Source organism: Lynx canadensis, chromosome C1, assembly GCF_007474595.2.
Source record: "Lynx canadensis isolate LIC74 chromosome C1, mLynCan4.pri.v2, whole genome shotgun sequence".
NCBI lineage: Eukaryota > Metazoa > Chordata > Mammalia > Carnivora > Felidae > Lynx > Lynx canadensis.
The window spans coordinates 3894403-3908839 of record NC_044310.1 but is presented as its reverse complement, the minus strand read 5'-3'; the positions used below and the strand labels follow the sequence as shown (position 1 = coordinate 3908839).

Below are 14437 nucleotides of genomic sequence, written 5' to 3'. Positions count from 1 at the left end.
CCGTCTACCCCGCCCCGCCCCGCCCCGCCCCGACGGGGCGTCCAGCGGTCGTGGGGCGGGGACCACCTAGGCCCGGGCTGGGGTCTGGAGCGCCCGGGGCGGGGAGAACCGGCAGCAGGCGTGCGGAGGGTCGCGCCCTATGCGCGCTCCCCGCCTCTCCCGCACCCCCTTGGTGGCCCCGGAAGGTCAGGCCGCAGGACCGAGCAATGCGTCCTACCAACGTCTACCCTCCCCTGCCTCCACGTCGCCCACCTCGCCTCACTCCCACCCCAGGAATTCCCCTCCCGGTGTCCTCTGGGTGACCTGCAGGCGACACCCCTTCCGCGCTGGACCGCAGCACTGCTCGGGCACGGTGCTCCCGTGCACCCTTCCCAGGCCGGCCGCTGAGCCGCGACGAGGGCTCCCGCCACGGCCACGGTCACTCCGCGTCTCGCCCCGAGGGCAGAGGCGGGAACGCGGGGGCTGGAAAGGACCGCGCGGCGCGAGGGCCCGAGGCTCTGACTGGCTCCCGCCCGGTACCCGAGCCCGGAGCCCGGAACCGCAGGAGCGCCGCGCAGGGCGGGGCCGGAGGACCCCGACTGTGGGCTCCGCAGGGGTGCCGAGGCGCTCTGGCTAGGCCGGCTCTCTCCCGGACGACGGGGGCTGGGACACGAGTGGGTGTGCGGGTCCTCAGTTCCTCCACGGCCAATTGGGGGCGCCAGAGAGCAGCGGCCGCCCCTCCGCAGACAGCGCGTGGGAGGGCCTGGAATCCCAGGCGGGCGTCTGGCTGGTTGGAGTCTCTCGGCCAAGAGACTGACCTCTCAGAGCCTCTCTGCTTGGGTGAAACAGGGCCTGCCCCTCGGTGATGCGCGAGAGGTTAATGAACTGAAATGAGCCTACTAGGCTTCTAAGTAATGAAGGCCTCAAACCCCATCACCAGCCGAGTTCCCCAAAGAAGGGGTGGGTTGGGGAGGGAGAGGAGTTTCTGAGCCTTTCCGGCAGAGCTCCCTCTGCTGTTCACGGCCAGGCCGGTCCTTGTTTATCCCAGTGTTACTTTCTCCAGAGTGCCTGCCATGCTTGGGTCATTTTCTACCTTCTCTGCACATGTTATCCTGAGCTCTGGGAAGGCAGCCTCTGTCTCTGCCCCTCCTGAAATCAGAGTCAAGCCCAGAGACTGACCCAAAGAAGGTGCTGGATAAAATCTTATCAGTTAGGATGTAATATTTTAAAGCTAGGAGATGATATTTAAAGCTGGGTTTTGAAGGATGAATAGGAGTTTGACAATGGGAGAAAGGAAGAGAATTCTAGGTATAAACTACCTGTTCTTTCTCTCTCTCTCTCTCTTTTAAGTTATTTATCTGTTTGTTTATTTATTTAGAGACAGAGAGAGCTCAAGCAGGAGATGGGCAGAGAGAGAAAGGGAGAATTCCAAGCAGGCTCTGGGCACAGTCATCCAAGAAACCAAGAGATCATGACCAAAAATCAAGAGTCGGACACTCAGCTGACTGGTCACACAGGTGCCCCTAAACGACCTGTTCTACCCCTCTCTACCCCTGGTTCTATTTGTGCTCTAAGCCACAAGAACGTATAACAATAGCTAATGTTGTGGACAGTACTATTCAAAGTTCTTTTACTTGGTATGAACTCATCCAGACAACAGCCTTAGAAGTGGAAAACGTACCCTAGTAAGTGATAGAACTGATACACAAAACTACAGGATACTTCATAGGCGAATTATGCAGGAGTTTCCTTCTGGAGGGCTGTAGGAAAATGGATGTCCCTTCCTGATACTTGGGCTTTGTTTAATCCATTGATTCGTGTCTTCATCTGTTAGTAAGCAGCTGCCATAGGTCATACACATGGGAGGGACCACAGTAGCCACGGTTAGCCAGTGTAAACATGGACAAGTACAATAATGACAGATAATAATGCAGTGCTAAGTGCTCCAAAGAAAATTATCAGGATGAATGTGAAGGAGGGCAGCTGGAGGGGTGGAGCTGAGGGTACAACTAGGTAATCCTGGGCAGAGACATGCACTGAGCCCGAGAACTTGCAGGATGAGAAGTGATCAGACACAAGAAAAGCCAGAAAGAGTTCAAGTGGAGGGAGCTGCAAGTATAAGGTCTCAGAAGTTGGAATAAATGTCAAGCAAAGAAAAGTAGACCAATGTGTGTGGAGACTCAGGAACTCAGGGGTGAGGTGGGGCTGAGGACGGAGGTGGGTGTAAGGGTTACGGGTTTGGGGGGGGGAGGGGGTGGGGGAGTGGGGTCATGGGGGTGAGGGTGGTCCACTCCACACTCTAGACTAGAGATATCAAGGAGGTCACTGGTTGTGAGTCAGGAGTCCAGGGAGGGGTGGAAGCTGCACACAGAGACTTGGGGAGTTGTATTCAAAGGCATGATCTTGGGTCACACCAAAGGTCAAGTGCAGATAAAGATGAAGGGAGCTCTGTGTCCTGCAGCCCTTCAATCCAGGGAAGAGGAGGGAGCAGTAAGGAGATGGAGAAGGAGTGGCCAGTGAAGTGGGAGGAGAACCAGGAGATCCTAAGTCCTGCCCACCCCCCAAGAAACGTCAGCAAGGAGGAGGGAGTGACCCACAGGTCAGATGCTGCTAAGGAAGCAAGAAGAGGAGGACAGAAACCTGACCCCAGTCCCTAGCAGGGGGACATCACCAGTGACCTTGATGAGAGCTGTCCTGATAGCTGGGGGCCAAAAGCCGGACCAGAGTGGGTTTAACAGACAATGGAAGGACAGTCCACGGAGAGGCAACTCTTCCAAGAAAATTGGTGTGAAGAGATTGTCTTTCTCTGTCTCCCTCTCTCTCATCTGCCCTTCCCCCACTTGCACATTCTCTCTCAAAGGAAATGAACATTAAAAAAAAAAAGAATAAAGGGTGGGTTTGGTACGTGGTTAACTGGCACAACAGGCCTGAGTTTATTTTTTTTTTTAATTTTTTTCCACGTTTATTATTTTTGGGACAGAGAGAGACAGAGCATGAACGTGGGGAGGGGCAGAGAGAGAGGGAGACACAGAATCGGAAACAGGCTCCAGGCTCTGAGCCATCAGCCCAGAGCCCGACGCGGGGCTCGAACTCACGGACCGCGAGACGTGACCTGGCTGAAGCGGACGCTTAACCGACTGCGCCACCCAGGCGCCCCAACAGGCCTGAGTTAAACCTAGACCAGTCACCAGTCAGTGCACTGGGTTTCCTCCAGCCCTTGTAAGCCAGGATGGGATTTCTGCCAGGGGAGCCACTGCAGCCAGGTGGAAGGGAGAGGAGGGTATATGCAGCTGGGTGATTACAACGAAGGACCCTAGGATGTAACTGGTGAGGACAAGAGTGGGGTGAGGGTGGGTGGAAAGCAGTCCTGTCAATGGATCTTAGTTCGGGGGTTGCAGATCCCTGCTTACTCAGCTTGGGGTGCATAGACCACCACCGGCAGCAGCATCTTCTGGGAGTTTGTGGGAAATGCACAATCTCAAACCAGTGAGACCCACTGAATTGGAATCTGCATTTGAGGAGATCCCCAGGTGATTCCTGTCTACGTGCCAGTTTGAGAAGTGTTGGCACAAGAATTTTTGGAACTGGGAAACTAGAAGGCACGCGCTGGAAAGCTAGGTGGCGATGATCGGAGGGTGGGCGGCTTGTATTTGAGATGGCGAAGGGGTCAAACTGGAGAGTGTACCTGACTGCAGCATGGAGGGCTAGCCCTGGGAGACACAGCCCCTGGGCACCAGCTTCAAGGCTGGGCACTTCAAGTAGGAAGAGCCAAAGTGCTCTTGGGCATTAGGACCCAGGACCAGAAAGGCCTCAACTCCCCAAGTTGGTGGGTTCTACTCCCATACCACTAGCTTGTGATTTACGGGTTAGTGAATTTCCTTATTTCTTTTCTCTTTCCAAAACTTTCAAAAGTAGAGCGAACCCTCTATTTCTCTTTGGGCTCATCCAGTCTAGCTCCCCCCTCCGATCATTTGCAGTGGGACAGGCCACAGGGCCTCCTCTCAGCACGCCCCGCCCAAGGCCTGCGATAGGACGGGCTTTGCATTCAGGGAAAAGCAATCGCTCCCCGATCGTACAAAACAGGGCGAAATCGTACAAAACAGTGGCGGCCGAGGGGCGTGGCCGAGCGATTGGTACGGCCTGAGTCCTGCGTGCTCTGCGCGCTGCGAGCTCTTTGCGTCTGCGTAGAGCGCCCACCTCCCTTTCTGCCTCCGCTGCCGCCATGGCGCCCTGTTAGTAGGCTCCGCGCGAGGCCTCGGCTCTGGGCAAGCACGTGGGCTTCGCTGGCCCGGCTCTTGCCCGGCTCGCGCGGGACGGAGCTCTGCAGAGCCCGGCCGAGGCTGGGCTGGCAGGCCGGCGGGAGCGGGCCAGGGCCGCCCCGGGCCCAGCACGTTGTGGGCGGAGGAGGCCGCGGCCTGAGGCGCGAGAGGAGTCCCGGAGTTTGCGGAGCCCGCGGCTCGGGCTCGGGCCTCTGTCTGCGGCCAGCCGGGAGCTGGGGCTCAGGTCCCTGAGGGAGCCCGGCTGGCGTGAGGCAGCCAGGGTCTGGGCCTGGTTACCTGGGCGGAGGGCGGGGAAGAGGAAGGGGACCTGCCACTCTCGGGAGTCGCATATCCGGGTAACCTACACCCGGGACTTGGAGACGAGTGGGAATGTCCACGGAAGGTGTCTGGCCGGCTTGCTTTCAGAGAGGGGCCTGGGTTTGAGGACCCTCGTAGTGTTCATGGAGGAAGCAGTTCCTCAGGGCGCACCTGTAGAGACTTTTTTTTGGTCGAGGGCAGGGCCCACCTCCATTCAGCCCCGGCCGGGCTGGGACCGGCCGTGTGGCGCCCTCGTGTCACTCGGCCTGCAGCTCGCCCTCCTCACATGTTGCCTCGAGCAAGTCGTTTTCCTGCCTCTCTTTTGTTGGGACACCGTTAACATTTTCGGCTTACCTACTCTTTTCTGCCGGGGCAGGCTTTTAATACCTCTCTGCATTTGTATGCCTTTGATTTAAAACCTTGATGGGAGGTGTGGATCCCATTGGGGCAGGTTCTTTTACTTGCTGATTGTGTAGTCCGGGACTAGATGTTAAAGCATCCCTTTAGGTTACCAGGAAGAGATGTCTTAAGAGAAATGCGTGATTTTGGAGTAGTAGCTAAATGTTGGACAAGTTGAGCCAATCAAATGGTAGATGAAATTTTTTTTAAACGTGAAGGGGGACCAGGTGTGTTCTTGGAAAAGTCTTTTTTAGAGTCTGTAAAACTTTTAGAGTGGAACTGCAAGTAGTTAGGTAAGGTCGTACAGGTGCTTTTTCTTAGTGATGTTGGAGTTTGCAGAGGGAGAAGACTGAGCTTTGTGAGAGTAAAGGGACTGGATCCTTGCAGGATGTGCTCAGACTGATGATTTAAATCAAAACCTAGAAATCGACAGTAGTGTGTAATTAGAACGAAAGTTTGAGTCTTTTTTCTTGTCCCTGCTGGGGTGGATGCGCTGCTGGGACGTGCAGTTCCCACTGTGGTTTTCAAGAAGGTAGGTGAGCAGTTTTAAACGGATCAGGACCCTAATCTGGAGAGTTAGGACAAGTACTCATTTCAGATTCAATTTGTCTTAGATATGCAAGGCATACTTTGTATGCTTGCCCTAGTCCTGGAGTAAAGTATGCACTGTTTCTTGAAACTGTATTTCTAAAGTTTTATGGTAAATAAAAGAAAATGTTCCTTTTATTGTGGTTCATAAGGTAGCAGACTTTTCATGCCCAGAGAGACGGGGGAGGCTGGAAAGGGCAAGTAAGAGTGCTAGAATTTCCCCCTCAAAAGGGCATGACTCCCGGCCCCTAAGCTTACAGAGCAGCCTTCTGGGTATCACCCGTCAGGGCAGGTCTCTTGCGACCCCGCAAGCAAGCGAGCACAGCTTCGCGGATTTTGGATTTGTGTGGGCTTTTCCATCTCAGGCATTTTCGGTTCGGTTATGTTTTGGTGGTTGGGGGGAGGGGCATACCGGTTGTGCCTTCATCTGTGTGTCGTTGCGCACCTTAGAAAAGCTTGTGGCGAAGGGGGGCAAAAAAAAGAAGCAAGTTCTGAAGTTTACTCTGGACTGCACCCACCCTGTAGAAGACGGAATCATGGATGCTGCCAATTTCGTAAGTGACACCCTTGCTGCCACTCAGGACAGGGAGGGACCTTCTGAGATGTTGCCGAGAAAACCTGCTGGAGCACGTTTCTGTTCTCCTGCTCGTGGGCATCTCTGGTTCTGGCTCCACACAGCCGGAAGTTGGTCTAGTTACTTGTTTTTAAGTCTCGCTTTCTTTCATGTGTATCGGTGGTGAGGAGTAAACATCAATGCTAGGGAACTGCCTCAGTTTCTTTTGCCTCTTTCCTTTTGTTTCCAAAAAGTGGTTTTATTTACTCCCGAGTTCCCAGGAAACGGCCAACTCCACTGGATCCGGTACCGCTTGGCACCTTGGTGTGTTGAAGCATAAGCACTGGGCCCTGATCCGCACAGAGTAAGGGGCTGTCTCCACCCGGCCTGACTGCTGGGCTATGGGTATTGGACAGATGGCAGTGTTTCTTTGGGCTTTCCTTTTTATCAGATATCAGGGCTTCAGTATTTACGTTAAAATATCCTGTTTGCTGATTTGTAATTGGAGCTTGTTTTTTTTCCATAGCCCGCTTTGTATTGATATTTTACCCCACATATTTGGCCCCTAGAAAAATTAACCTCATTGCCATATTTTGACTGTGCAACTTGGCAGTTTACTCTCTACCTGTTCGGTAGCCGTGTCTGGGGAATTCAGACTTATTTATTTATTTATTTAGAATGTTTACTTATTTTTGAGAGAGAGAGAAAACGTACCTGCGAGCAGGGGAGGGGCAGAGAGCAGGGTGTGTGTGTGGGGGGGGGGGGGGGGAGACAGCATCCAAAGCAGGTTCTATGCTGTCAGCACACAGCCCGACGCGGGCTCGAACTCACAACCCGAGAGATCATGACCTGAGCTGAAGTCGGACGCTTAAGCCACTGAGCCACCCGGGCGTCCCAGAATTCAGACTTCTTGTGCAGAGGCTCTTAAATTCCCATTTGCTCTTCTCTTTGCCAAAAGATAATGTTACAACAAGAATAATTTCAGGTGAAAAAATCTAGAGGTTCAGCCTGTGGCCACTACAACAGTGAATGCCTGTAACTTCTTGCGTGTCCCTGCCTTGTGTGATGTGATGCCTTTTGTGTCTCTGTTGCTGTGGGAAGTCCCTTAATTGGCTCCTCAGTCTCTGTGTAACAACGTTACTTTTCTCTTCTCTGTGGCCACCTTTCCCTCCTAACCTTTTGTGGCCTCTTCAGCTTGTGTCTGTGTTGGCCCTTCCCTGGCATCGCTTCCCTCTCCCTGCCTTTACACTCACTTGTGTGTAATTGTTTTTCCTTCTAGAACCTTCTTAGGATAAAAAAAAAACTTGAGTCTAAGATGCAGAAATCAAGATTTCTGACTTAGTCACTCTATTCTGTCCTCAGTTAATGTACAGTGTATTGGAGTATATATGTATGTATGTATTTTTAAAACTTATTTTTGAGAGAGTGTGTGTGTGCATGCTGGGCAGAGACAGGAGGAGACAATCCCAAGCAGGCTCCACGCCATCAGAGCAGAGGCCCGATGTGGGTCTCTAACCCATGAAACATGAGATCATGACCCAAACTGACATCACGGGTCAGACACTCAACGGACTGAGCTGTCCAGGCACCCCCCCACCTTGGTGTTTTAAATAGAGGATTGTAGGGATTTGGGGCTGGAGGGATTTCATATCATTTGTAACAGCAAGAGAACCAGAGTTGTCCCTTTTTTTTTTTTTTTTAAAAGAGGTAGGCTCTAAGCCCAATGTGGGTCTTGACCCCCAAACCAAGAGTTGCACACTCCACTGACTGAGCCAGCCAGGCACCCCCGGAGTCCTCCTTTTTGACCAGACCCCTGAATTCACCCCATGGAGGTGGGTCCCAGGCTTCCAAGGGGTTTTGCCAAGAGTGCCATTTCTGGGCTCCTGGGCTGTTGCCCTTCTGCTGTGCCATGCAAACGGCCCCTGATCTGATGTAGAGTTGTGTTGGTCTGTGTTACGTTTTGCTCCTACTACTAGGTTGAAGACTGACTTATTTCCTCTCATGGTACTGAGAGCGGTGTTTTATACTCCTTAGATTCAGAATTGTCTGTACTTTGTAACAATTTGGCCCTAGGTTTCCTGTCTATTCTTTACTTTTGACTCATCAGTCAAGCCTTTTGTGTAGAAGCACATTTGTTTGACCTTGTGTGGAAGCAGTCACGTGTGTCATGCGGGGATGTTTTCATGTTCCACGTGTAAATAAAGTTGAGTAGTGCTGTCTTTTAATTTCCATTCTTAGATTTCAGACCTTATATAATAGCTAAATATGTGCTGTAATTTTTTTTTTTTTTTTTTGAAGACTGAACATAGGAGAAACAAGTCTTCATTCAGTATAAGAGCATAAAACAAGTGGGCAAAGCTGTTGCTTCACTTATTGATCGATCTGACGATTTTCACAGGAGCAGTTTCTTCAGAGAGGATTAAAGTGAATGGAAAAGCCGGGAATCTCGGTGGAGGGGTTGTAACCATCGAACGGAGCAAGAGCAAGATTACGGTCACTTCTGAGGTGCCTTTTTCCAAAAGGTATGGGACAGAAAAGTGCTACCTGCCAGCCTCCCATCTCTGAGTCCCGCCCCCACACCCCCCCCCCCCCCCGCCGTTTGTTTTCGCTTGCATCCCTTAATTCCTGGAACAGGGTCCAGTGCAAGGAGGCACTGAATGAATGTTCCTGTGGGGAGTTGAAAGCATTCAATTTTTGGTAGTTTTAAAAATTTTGTTTTTCACGGGCTCACGTATTTCAAGCAATAAAGATGCTCAGACTTGCTTAGACAGTACTGAGAATGAGGAATATTGCCTCCTTTCCCTGTAGATCAGTGGAGAGCTTTCGTTTTTTATTTTATTGAGGTATAGATGACACGCAGTGTTGTACTGGGCTCAGGTGCACAGCACAGCGATAGGACAGTTCTCTACCTCTTCGGTGTTCACGATCAGTGTGCTTCCATTTTTAATTCTACTTTTAGTTCCCTGTAAGTGCCAGTATCGTTGGCTGAGGACTCCGAGATCTCAGTTTAGACTGAAGCCATTGTGGGCCCATTTTTCTAAGTCGGAGACCCCAGTTCGCTTGTCCTGCAGTATTGTATGGTGGTTGTAAGGAATTGAACCGGTTTATACCTAGCTCCTAGCCCAGAGCCTGGCATGTTCTTAGGAGCTTTCAGTCAGACTGAATCAAGTAATGGGAAATTTGAAGGTGTGTTAGGACAAATTTGGTATAATTCAGCTTTTGCTTTTAGCTTTAATTATTATCAGTCAAGAGGTGACTTCCTACTCTGCCTGGTTCAGTTATTTGTGCAGAGGAGATTTTTTTTTTTTTGTTAATGTTTGTTTATTTATTTTTGAGGAAAGAGCACAAACAGGGAAGAGCAGAGAGACAGGGAGAACACAGAATCGGAAGCAGGCTCCAGGCTCGGATCTGTCAGCACAGAGCCTGATGTGGGGCTCGAACTCACAAACTGTGAGACTAGGACCCGAGCCAAAGTTGGACGCTTAACCGACCGAGCCACCCGGGCACCCCCAGAAGGAGATTTGATAACACGAGAGATGGGTGCAACCATAGGGCCTCCAGGCCGTACAAAGCCTGACAACACTGGGCTTTTGCAGAGCTCCTGGGGGTGATGCTATGATCTGTGACCTGTCCCCAACGTTTACCAGGCTGGCTGTGAGAATGGCTCCTGACACCTTTTCCATTTGCACAGATTGTTCATCCCCAGTGCAGGAGGACAGGGGCCCTGTCTTCATCGCTTTCCTTTCTGGATAGTAATAGTTTTCTTGAAGTGTTCTAGGTATTCCTAATCTAGGACTTTTTCTTGTTTCTGCACTTCTGTAGCTTTTTACCTAGTTTTCCAACATCCTATATAAGAAAGGAAAAAAAATTTTTTTTAAATTTTTATTTATATTGAGAGAGATGAGCGTGTGCGCACATGCACGAGTGGGGAGGGGCAGAAAGAGGAGAGTCCCAAGCGGGCTCTGCCTTCACAGTGGAGGTCATCACCTGAGCCGAAATCAAGAGTTGGACACTTACTAACTCAGCCACCCAGGCGGTTTAATTTAAAAATTATGAAAAATTTTAAGCCACCTGGACTTTCAAATAAGCACCTCACCTGAATACAATATGGTAGAAACAGTAAATGGCAGAAAAGAATACTTTTTAGATGGAACGACCAAATTGATTTATTTTTATATAGGGGAAAGTGGATAGGATTGAACTGAGATCTTCACATCTTTGTGAAGATTGCTTTGTTGGCGTAAGTAACGCTGTTGAGCGGTACTCATTTCCTGGAGGTGGTTGAGTTTGTTGGTTCGTTCCTATCTGGGTCCTTGCGGTCTGCCTGTGTGTCTCACGTAGTCCTTGTGACAGCCTGAAGAGATGGTAAGTATCAGGAGTCTCATTTCATGGAGGGGGAGGAGTGGGGCTTGGAAAGGTTAATTTGCCCAGCCGGGACTTAGTTGGTGTTCTGTTCCCTCTTCTCCTTTTGGTTTGGGAAGATGCCCGAGGGCCTCCTAAGTAAACAAGTGAGAGGAGAAACACGATTGCAGGCTTTGGGCATTTGGGATGTTGAGCACAGAAGCCAGTTGCTGCCTTTATAAAAATAGCCAGTTTTTTAAGCAGTTTGCTGTGGTGACTGCTTAGCTGTCCCCCAGGCCACGCCAAGCAGTCAGGCTGACAGGTTGAAAGGACTGAGTGCCGTCACTTGCAGAGGCAGAGCAAAGGGCAGTTGGCAGGGTGGCATCCTGTTTCCCAGGAGTTGGGTGGTGAGCATCTCCTGGCGGGAGTGAGGTGTGTGACAAACAATCCCCGTCATCCGAACAACCTCAGAAGGAGGTTAGAATCCGTGAGGTGAGATGCGGGAAGTACTTGGAGCTCATTAGAAACCCAGTGATTTCTCCGTAAAAGGTACTAAGATCGGGTACTTAACTGTGTCATTACTACCATGGTATCTTTCTCCAGTGGTCACTAAGAACCACTTCATAGGCGTTTTGCTGTGTTTAACCGACAAACTGTGACCTCTCCTTGTCTGTCCTCATTTTTATTGCCAGTGTAGATGAAATGTGGCTGATGCTTGTTTTAGAACCTTGGCTGGGTATATCGGCCTTACCTTTGCCCTTTTTGGATGTGGGAGAAACACCCTGATGGTGATGGTTTGAATGCACAGGTTTTATACAAGTGACTGTTGGAGATGCCGGAGCCCTGTGGGTGAGTTCTCAAGTGTTCTCTCTCTGCAGGTATTTGAAATATCTCACCAAAAAATATTTGAAGAAGACTAATCTACGTGATTGGTTGCGCGTAGTTGCTAACGCAAAGAGAGTTACGAATGCAGTTACTTCCAGATCAACCAAGATGAGGAAGAGGAGGAAGATGAGGATTAAAACTCCTTTATCTGGAAATATTTTGTATGAGTTCTGCAATAAAAACTGGGAACCAAACTGGTGGTTTTCCTTGTATCACTGCAGTGTGGATTGACCAGAAATGGAAATCATAGTAAAAAGGGCTTCATTTGGGCTGCCATTCACTTATTGTAATTAGACTTTTTTTTTCCTGCTTAAAAACTTTAGTTATTGTGGTAATAATACCAAAATAGAAATAACCTCCTTTAAGGGAACTGCCCATGAATTGACCTTGAGCAGGTGGTTAAAGGGTGTGGAGGCGTGTGCACTTCAGTTAGTCACTATTTTACTTCAAAAGGTGTGACCGTTTACCTGGTGCTTTTCTTAAAAGATTCAGGTATACAAACATTGGGACGTCTAATCCACTGAGAGCAAAACCAGTGATTCTCTGAGGTTTGCTTCCTGCAGAAACAGGTCAGCGTCGATAAAATGCAAGGTTCTGGGGCATTTACTTCACCTTTTGATCACAAATTACTCGATGCACACATTATATGTACATCCTTTTTCTTCCTGTAGAAATAGGATGTCCTTTTCCACCGCTGCGTATTCTCCTCTTCAGGAAAGAATTTGGAGAGTGCTTGTAAAAGTCCCAGGTTTTAAAAGTAAAAGTGCACAAAAACGAATTTGTAAATAAAAACTGTTCCCGCAACTCTTTGCAACAAACCGTCCCTTTGGCCCCCAGCAGGGGGAGCTGGAGCTGAGCGGTGGGTAGAGCTTCCAGAGATGGACCTGTGCATCTGGCCGGGATTGGAGCCTTGTCACGGGGGTGGGGCGCGAAGGAGAAACGATTGAGAGACAGTTCATGCCGAGGAGACGGGGAAACACGTGTGGACGTGCCAAGGGAATGGTCACTTCTGAGCCACCTAGGCCATGCCTGGATTTAATGTCCAGTCCTACAAACTTGCATTAAGCAGGACCAGACTGAAAGTGGGATTTCGTTGCCTTGTGTGCAGAGGCTGGAGATCTGAGCAAGGTTATTAAGTTGTAAAGATGTGTCATTGCCAACTGAGAATCCAGAGCATTTGGGAGTGACTTTGAAAAGAGACCCTGATGCCTTATGGTGCCCTTCTGAAATCTAAACAATTCTGCAGAAATGTCTGCATTGTCTTAAAAAACTACAGTGTAAAGTGTTCTTAAAGAGTTTCCCTCAGCTAATTTCTACACCTGACATTCTTGGGCTCTGCTGGTTGGGGAGCTGGAAATGAGAATCCTACCTTTGCTCCAATTTAACATTTGGTGCTCCTTGGATTGAATTTAACATGTTGCATCTTTGCAATTTCATTTGTGGTAAAGGCTCTAGCATTTTCTATTTCTATGCAAATTTCGTGAAGCAGAATTGTTTGCATGTGTGAAGGCGAGGTTTCTTTCTGATGTAACTGAGGCATCAGCTGGGTTTTGGCCACAGTCCCTACCATGATCTGTCCCTACCGTGATCGTGATCGTTAACTGTTAGTAAGTTTATGACCTGGGTTTGCAAATTGTCCTTGTTTGTTGCATTGATGTTCGCCTGTAGTGATTCTTAGTTTGGTTGTAAAAAATTAACCCTGGGCTAAAATTAGCATATATAGTTTTTTTTTTTTTCCCCAAACTGCTCCCAAATTTTAAAACTTGTAATAAAATTGAAACTCATTGGTTTTTCTATGCCTTTTTGAACTCTTGTAATTGAGTTTTGATCACATTTTATATTAAAGTGGCTAACACATGGCTACTATTACTGTGCAAGCCTTTTTTTTTTTTTTTTTTTTTTTTTAAGGATTGGCATGTTAATCTATTTAGCAACAGATTGTTTTTCCTGCTAATTGCTGTACCAACGATGACCTTGGTCTTCATTAAGCTTGAGAAGAAAATGTGTCCTTTATTTCCATTTTCTTTACCTCAGCTGTGCCTCGGTGAGAGTCTGGAGTTGGTCGTGACCCAACTCTCCGGGTCAGATCCAGAGCCGAGAGAATAAATTTGCAAACGACTTTTTCTGATGGAGGGTATGTCATGGGAACCTGAATCACTACGCCCGTTATGCCAGCTGTGTCCAGACCACCTTTAGACCACTTTCCTTTTCATCTCTTGACTGATGACCTACCTGCTCCATGGGAAATACAGCCCAGGAATGGGGGGGAGGGGGGTCATGGAGAGTTTCAGGCCAAGATTTTCGTTCATAAAAGCAACGGAATAGGAAGCTGGCACAATCCTGTTCTTAGCTGATTCTGGTCACCAGTACCATTTCTGGGCTAAAGGTTGAGTATTTGGTTTTCTTTCAAAAGCGTCAGTGACACCCACCTTTTCCTGTGAGTTTCAGTGGTTAAAGGAGATTTTTTTCTGAGTAGTGTTCTCTTCCTATCTTTTTGGGAAGAACCAAGTGTTGAGATACATGGACCCTAACTTCACCAGTGGCTCCTGCCAGGCGGAAACAACTTGTGCGTAAGACATGGAACAAAGTGGGGGAGTTTGATCACACCAAATACTTTTAAAGACAAACTGATCAAAATTATGGAATGTTCTGGGGGCATTTAGACCACAGCCTTTTCAGAGGATACTTGATGACCTGGGAGGTGAGCAGGATTCCAGTGAGGTGATAGACTGGCCTGTCCCCTGGTTGTCACCTTAACCTCAGGAGAGCCTAGAAATTGGCTTTGGCAACCTGGCTTTCACTTCCTTCCTCCTGCTGCCACAGTCCTTCCCGTGGCTTTGCTCCAAGCTTATCCAGCGTTGGAAGCAGAGTGTGGTGCTGGCCGCTCCCTTTGAGGGGGGGCATATGCCTAGGATGTGTGGGTCATTGGCCAGATGACAGATTCTGCAGTACCATGGGGACATGTCCTCTTGGTAACCCTGGACAGAGAGTGGGGCTGGCCAGAGTCAGAAGCTGGGGAGAGCCTGGGTGGGGTCCTGCTGGAGGTGTTGACTGACTTGTCGGGTGCCTCTTCTTTGGGGTAATAGGTTGTAGAGGTTGCGTCCCTTTCTGGAAG

At 49.4% G+C, this 14437-nt stretch overlaps 1 protein-coding gene across 1 annotated transcript; it reads left to right on the top strand.

Annotated features, from left to right (window-relative positions):
* Positions 1-139: 139 nt before the first annotated feature.
* On the top strand, positions 140-13116 carry RPL22 (ribosomal protein L22). Its single transcript, XM_030327455.1, is given in 7 exon segments — positions 140-185; positions 310-515; positions 4029-4215; positions 5994-6101; positions 8498-8618; positions 11316-11386; positions 11389-13116. Coding segments are annotated over 7 exon segments (810 nt in total). The 3' UTR covers positions 11460-13116.
* The last annotated feature ends 1321 nt before the right edge of the window (positions 13117-14437 follow it).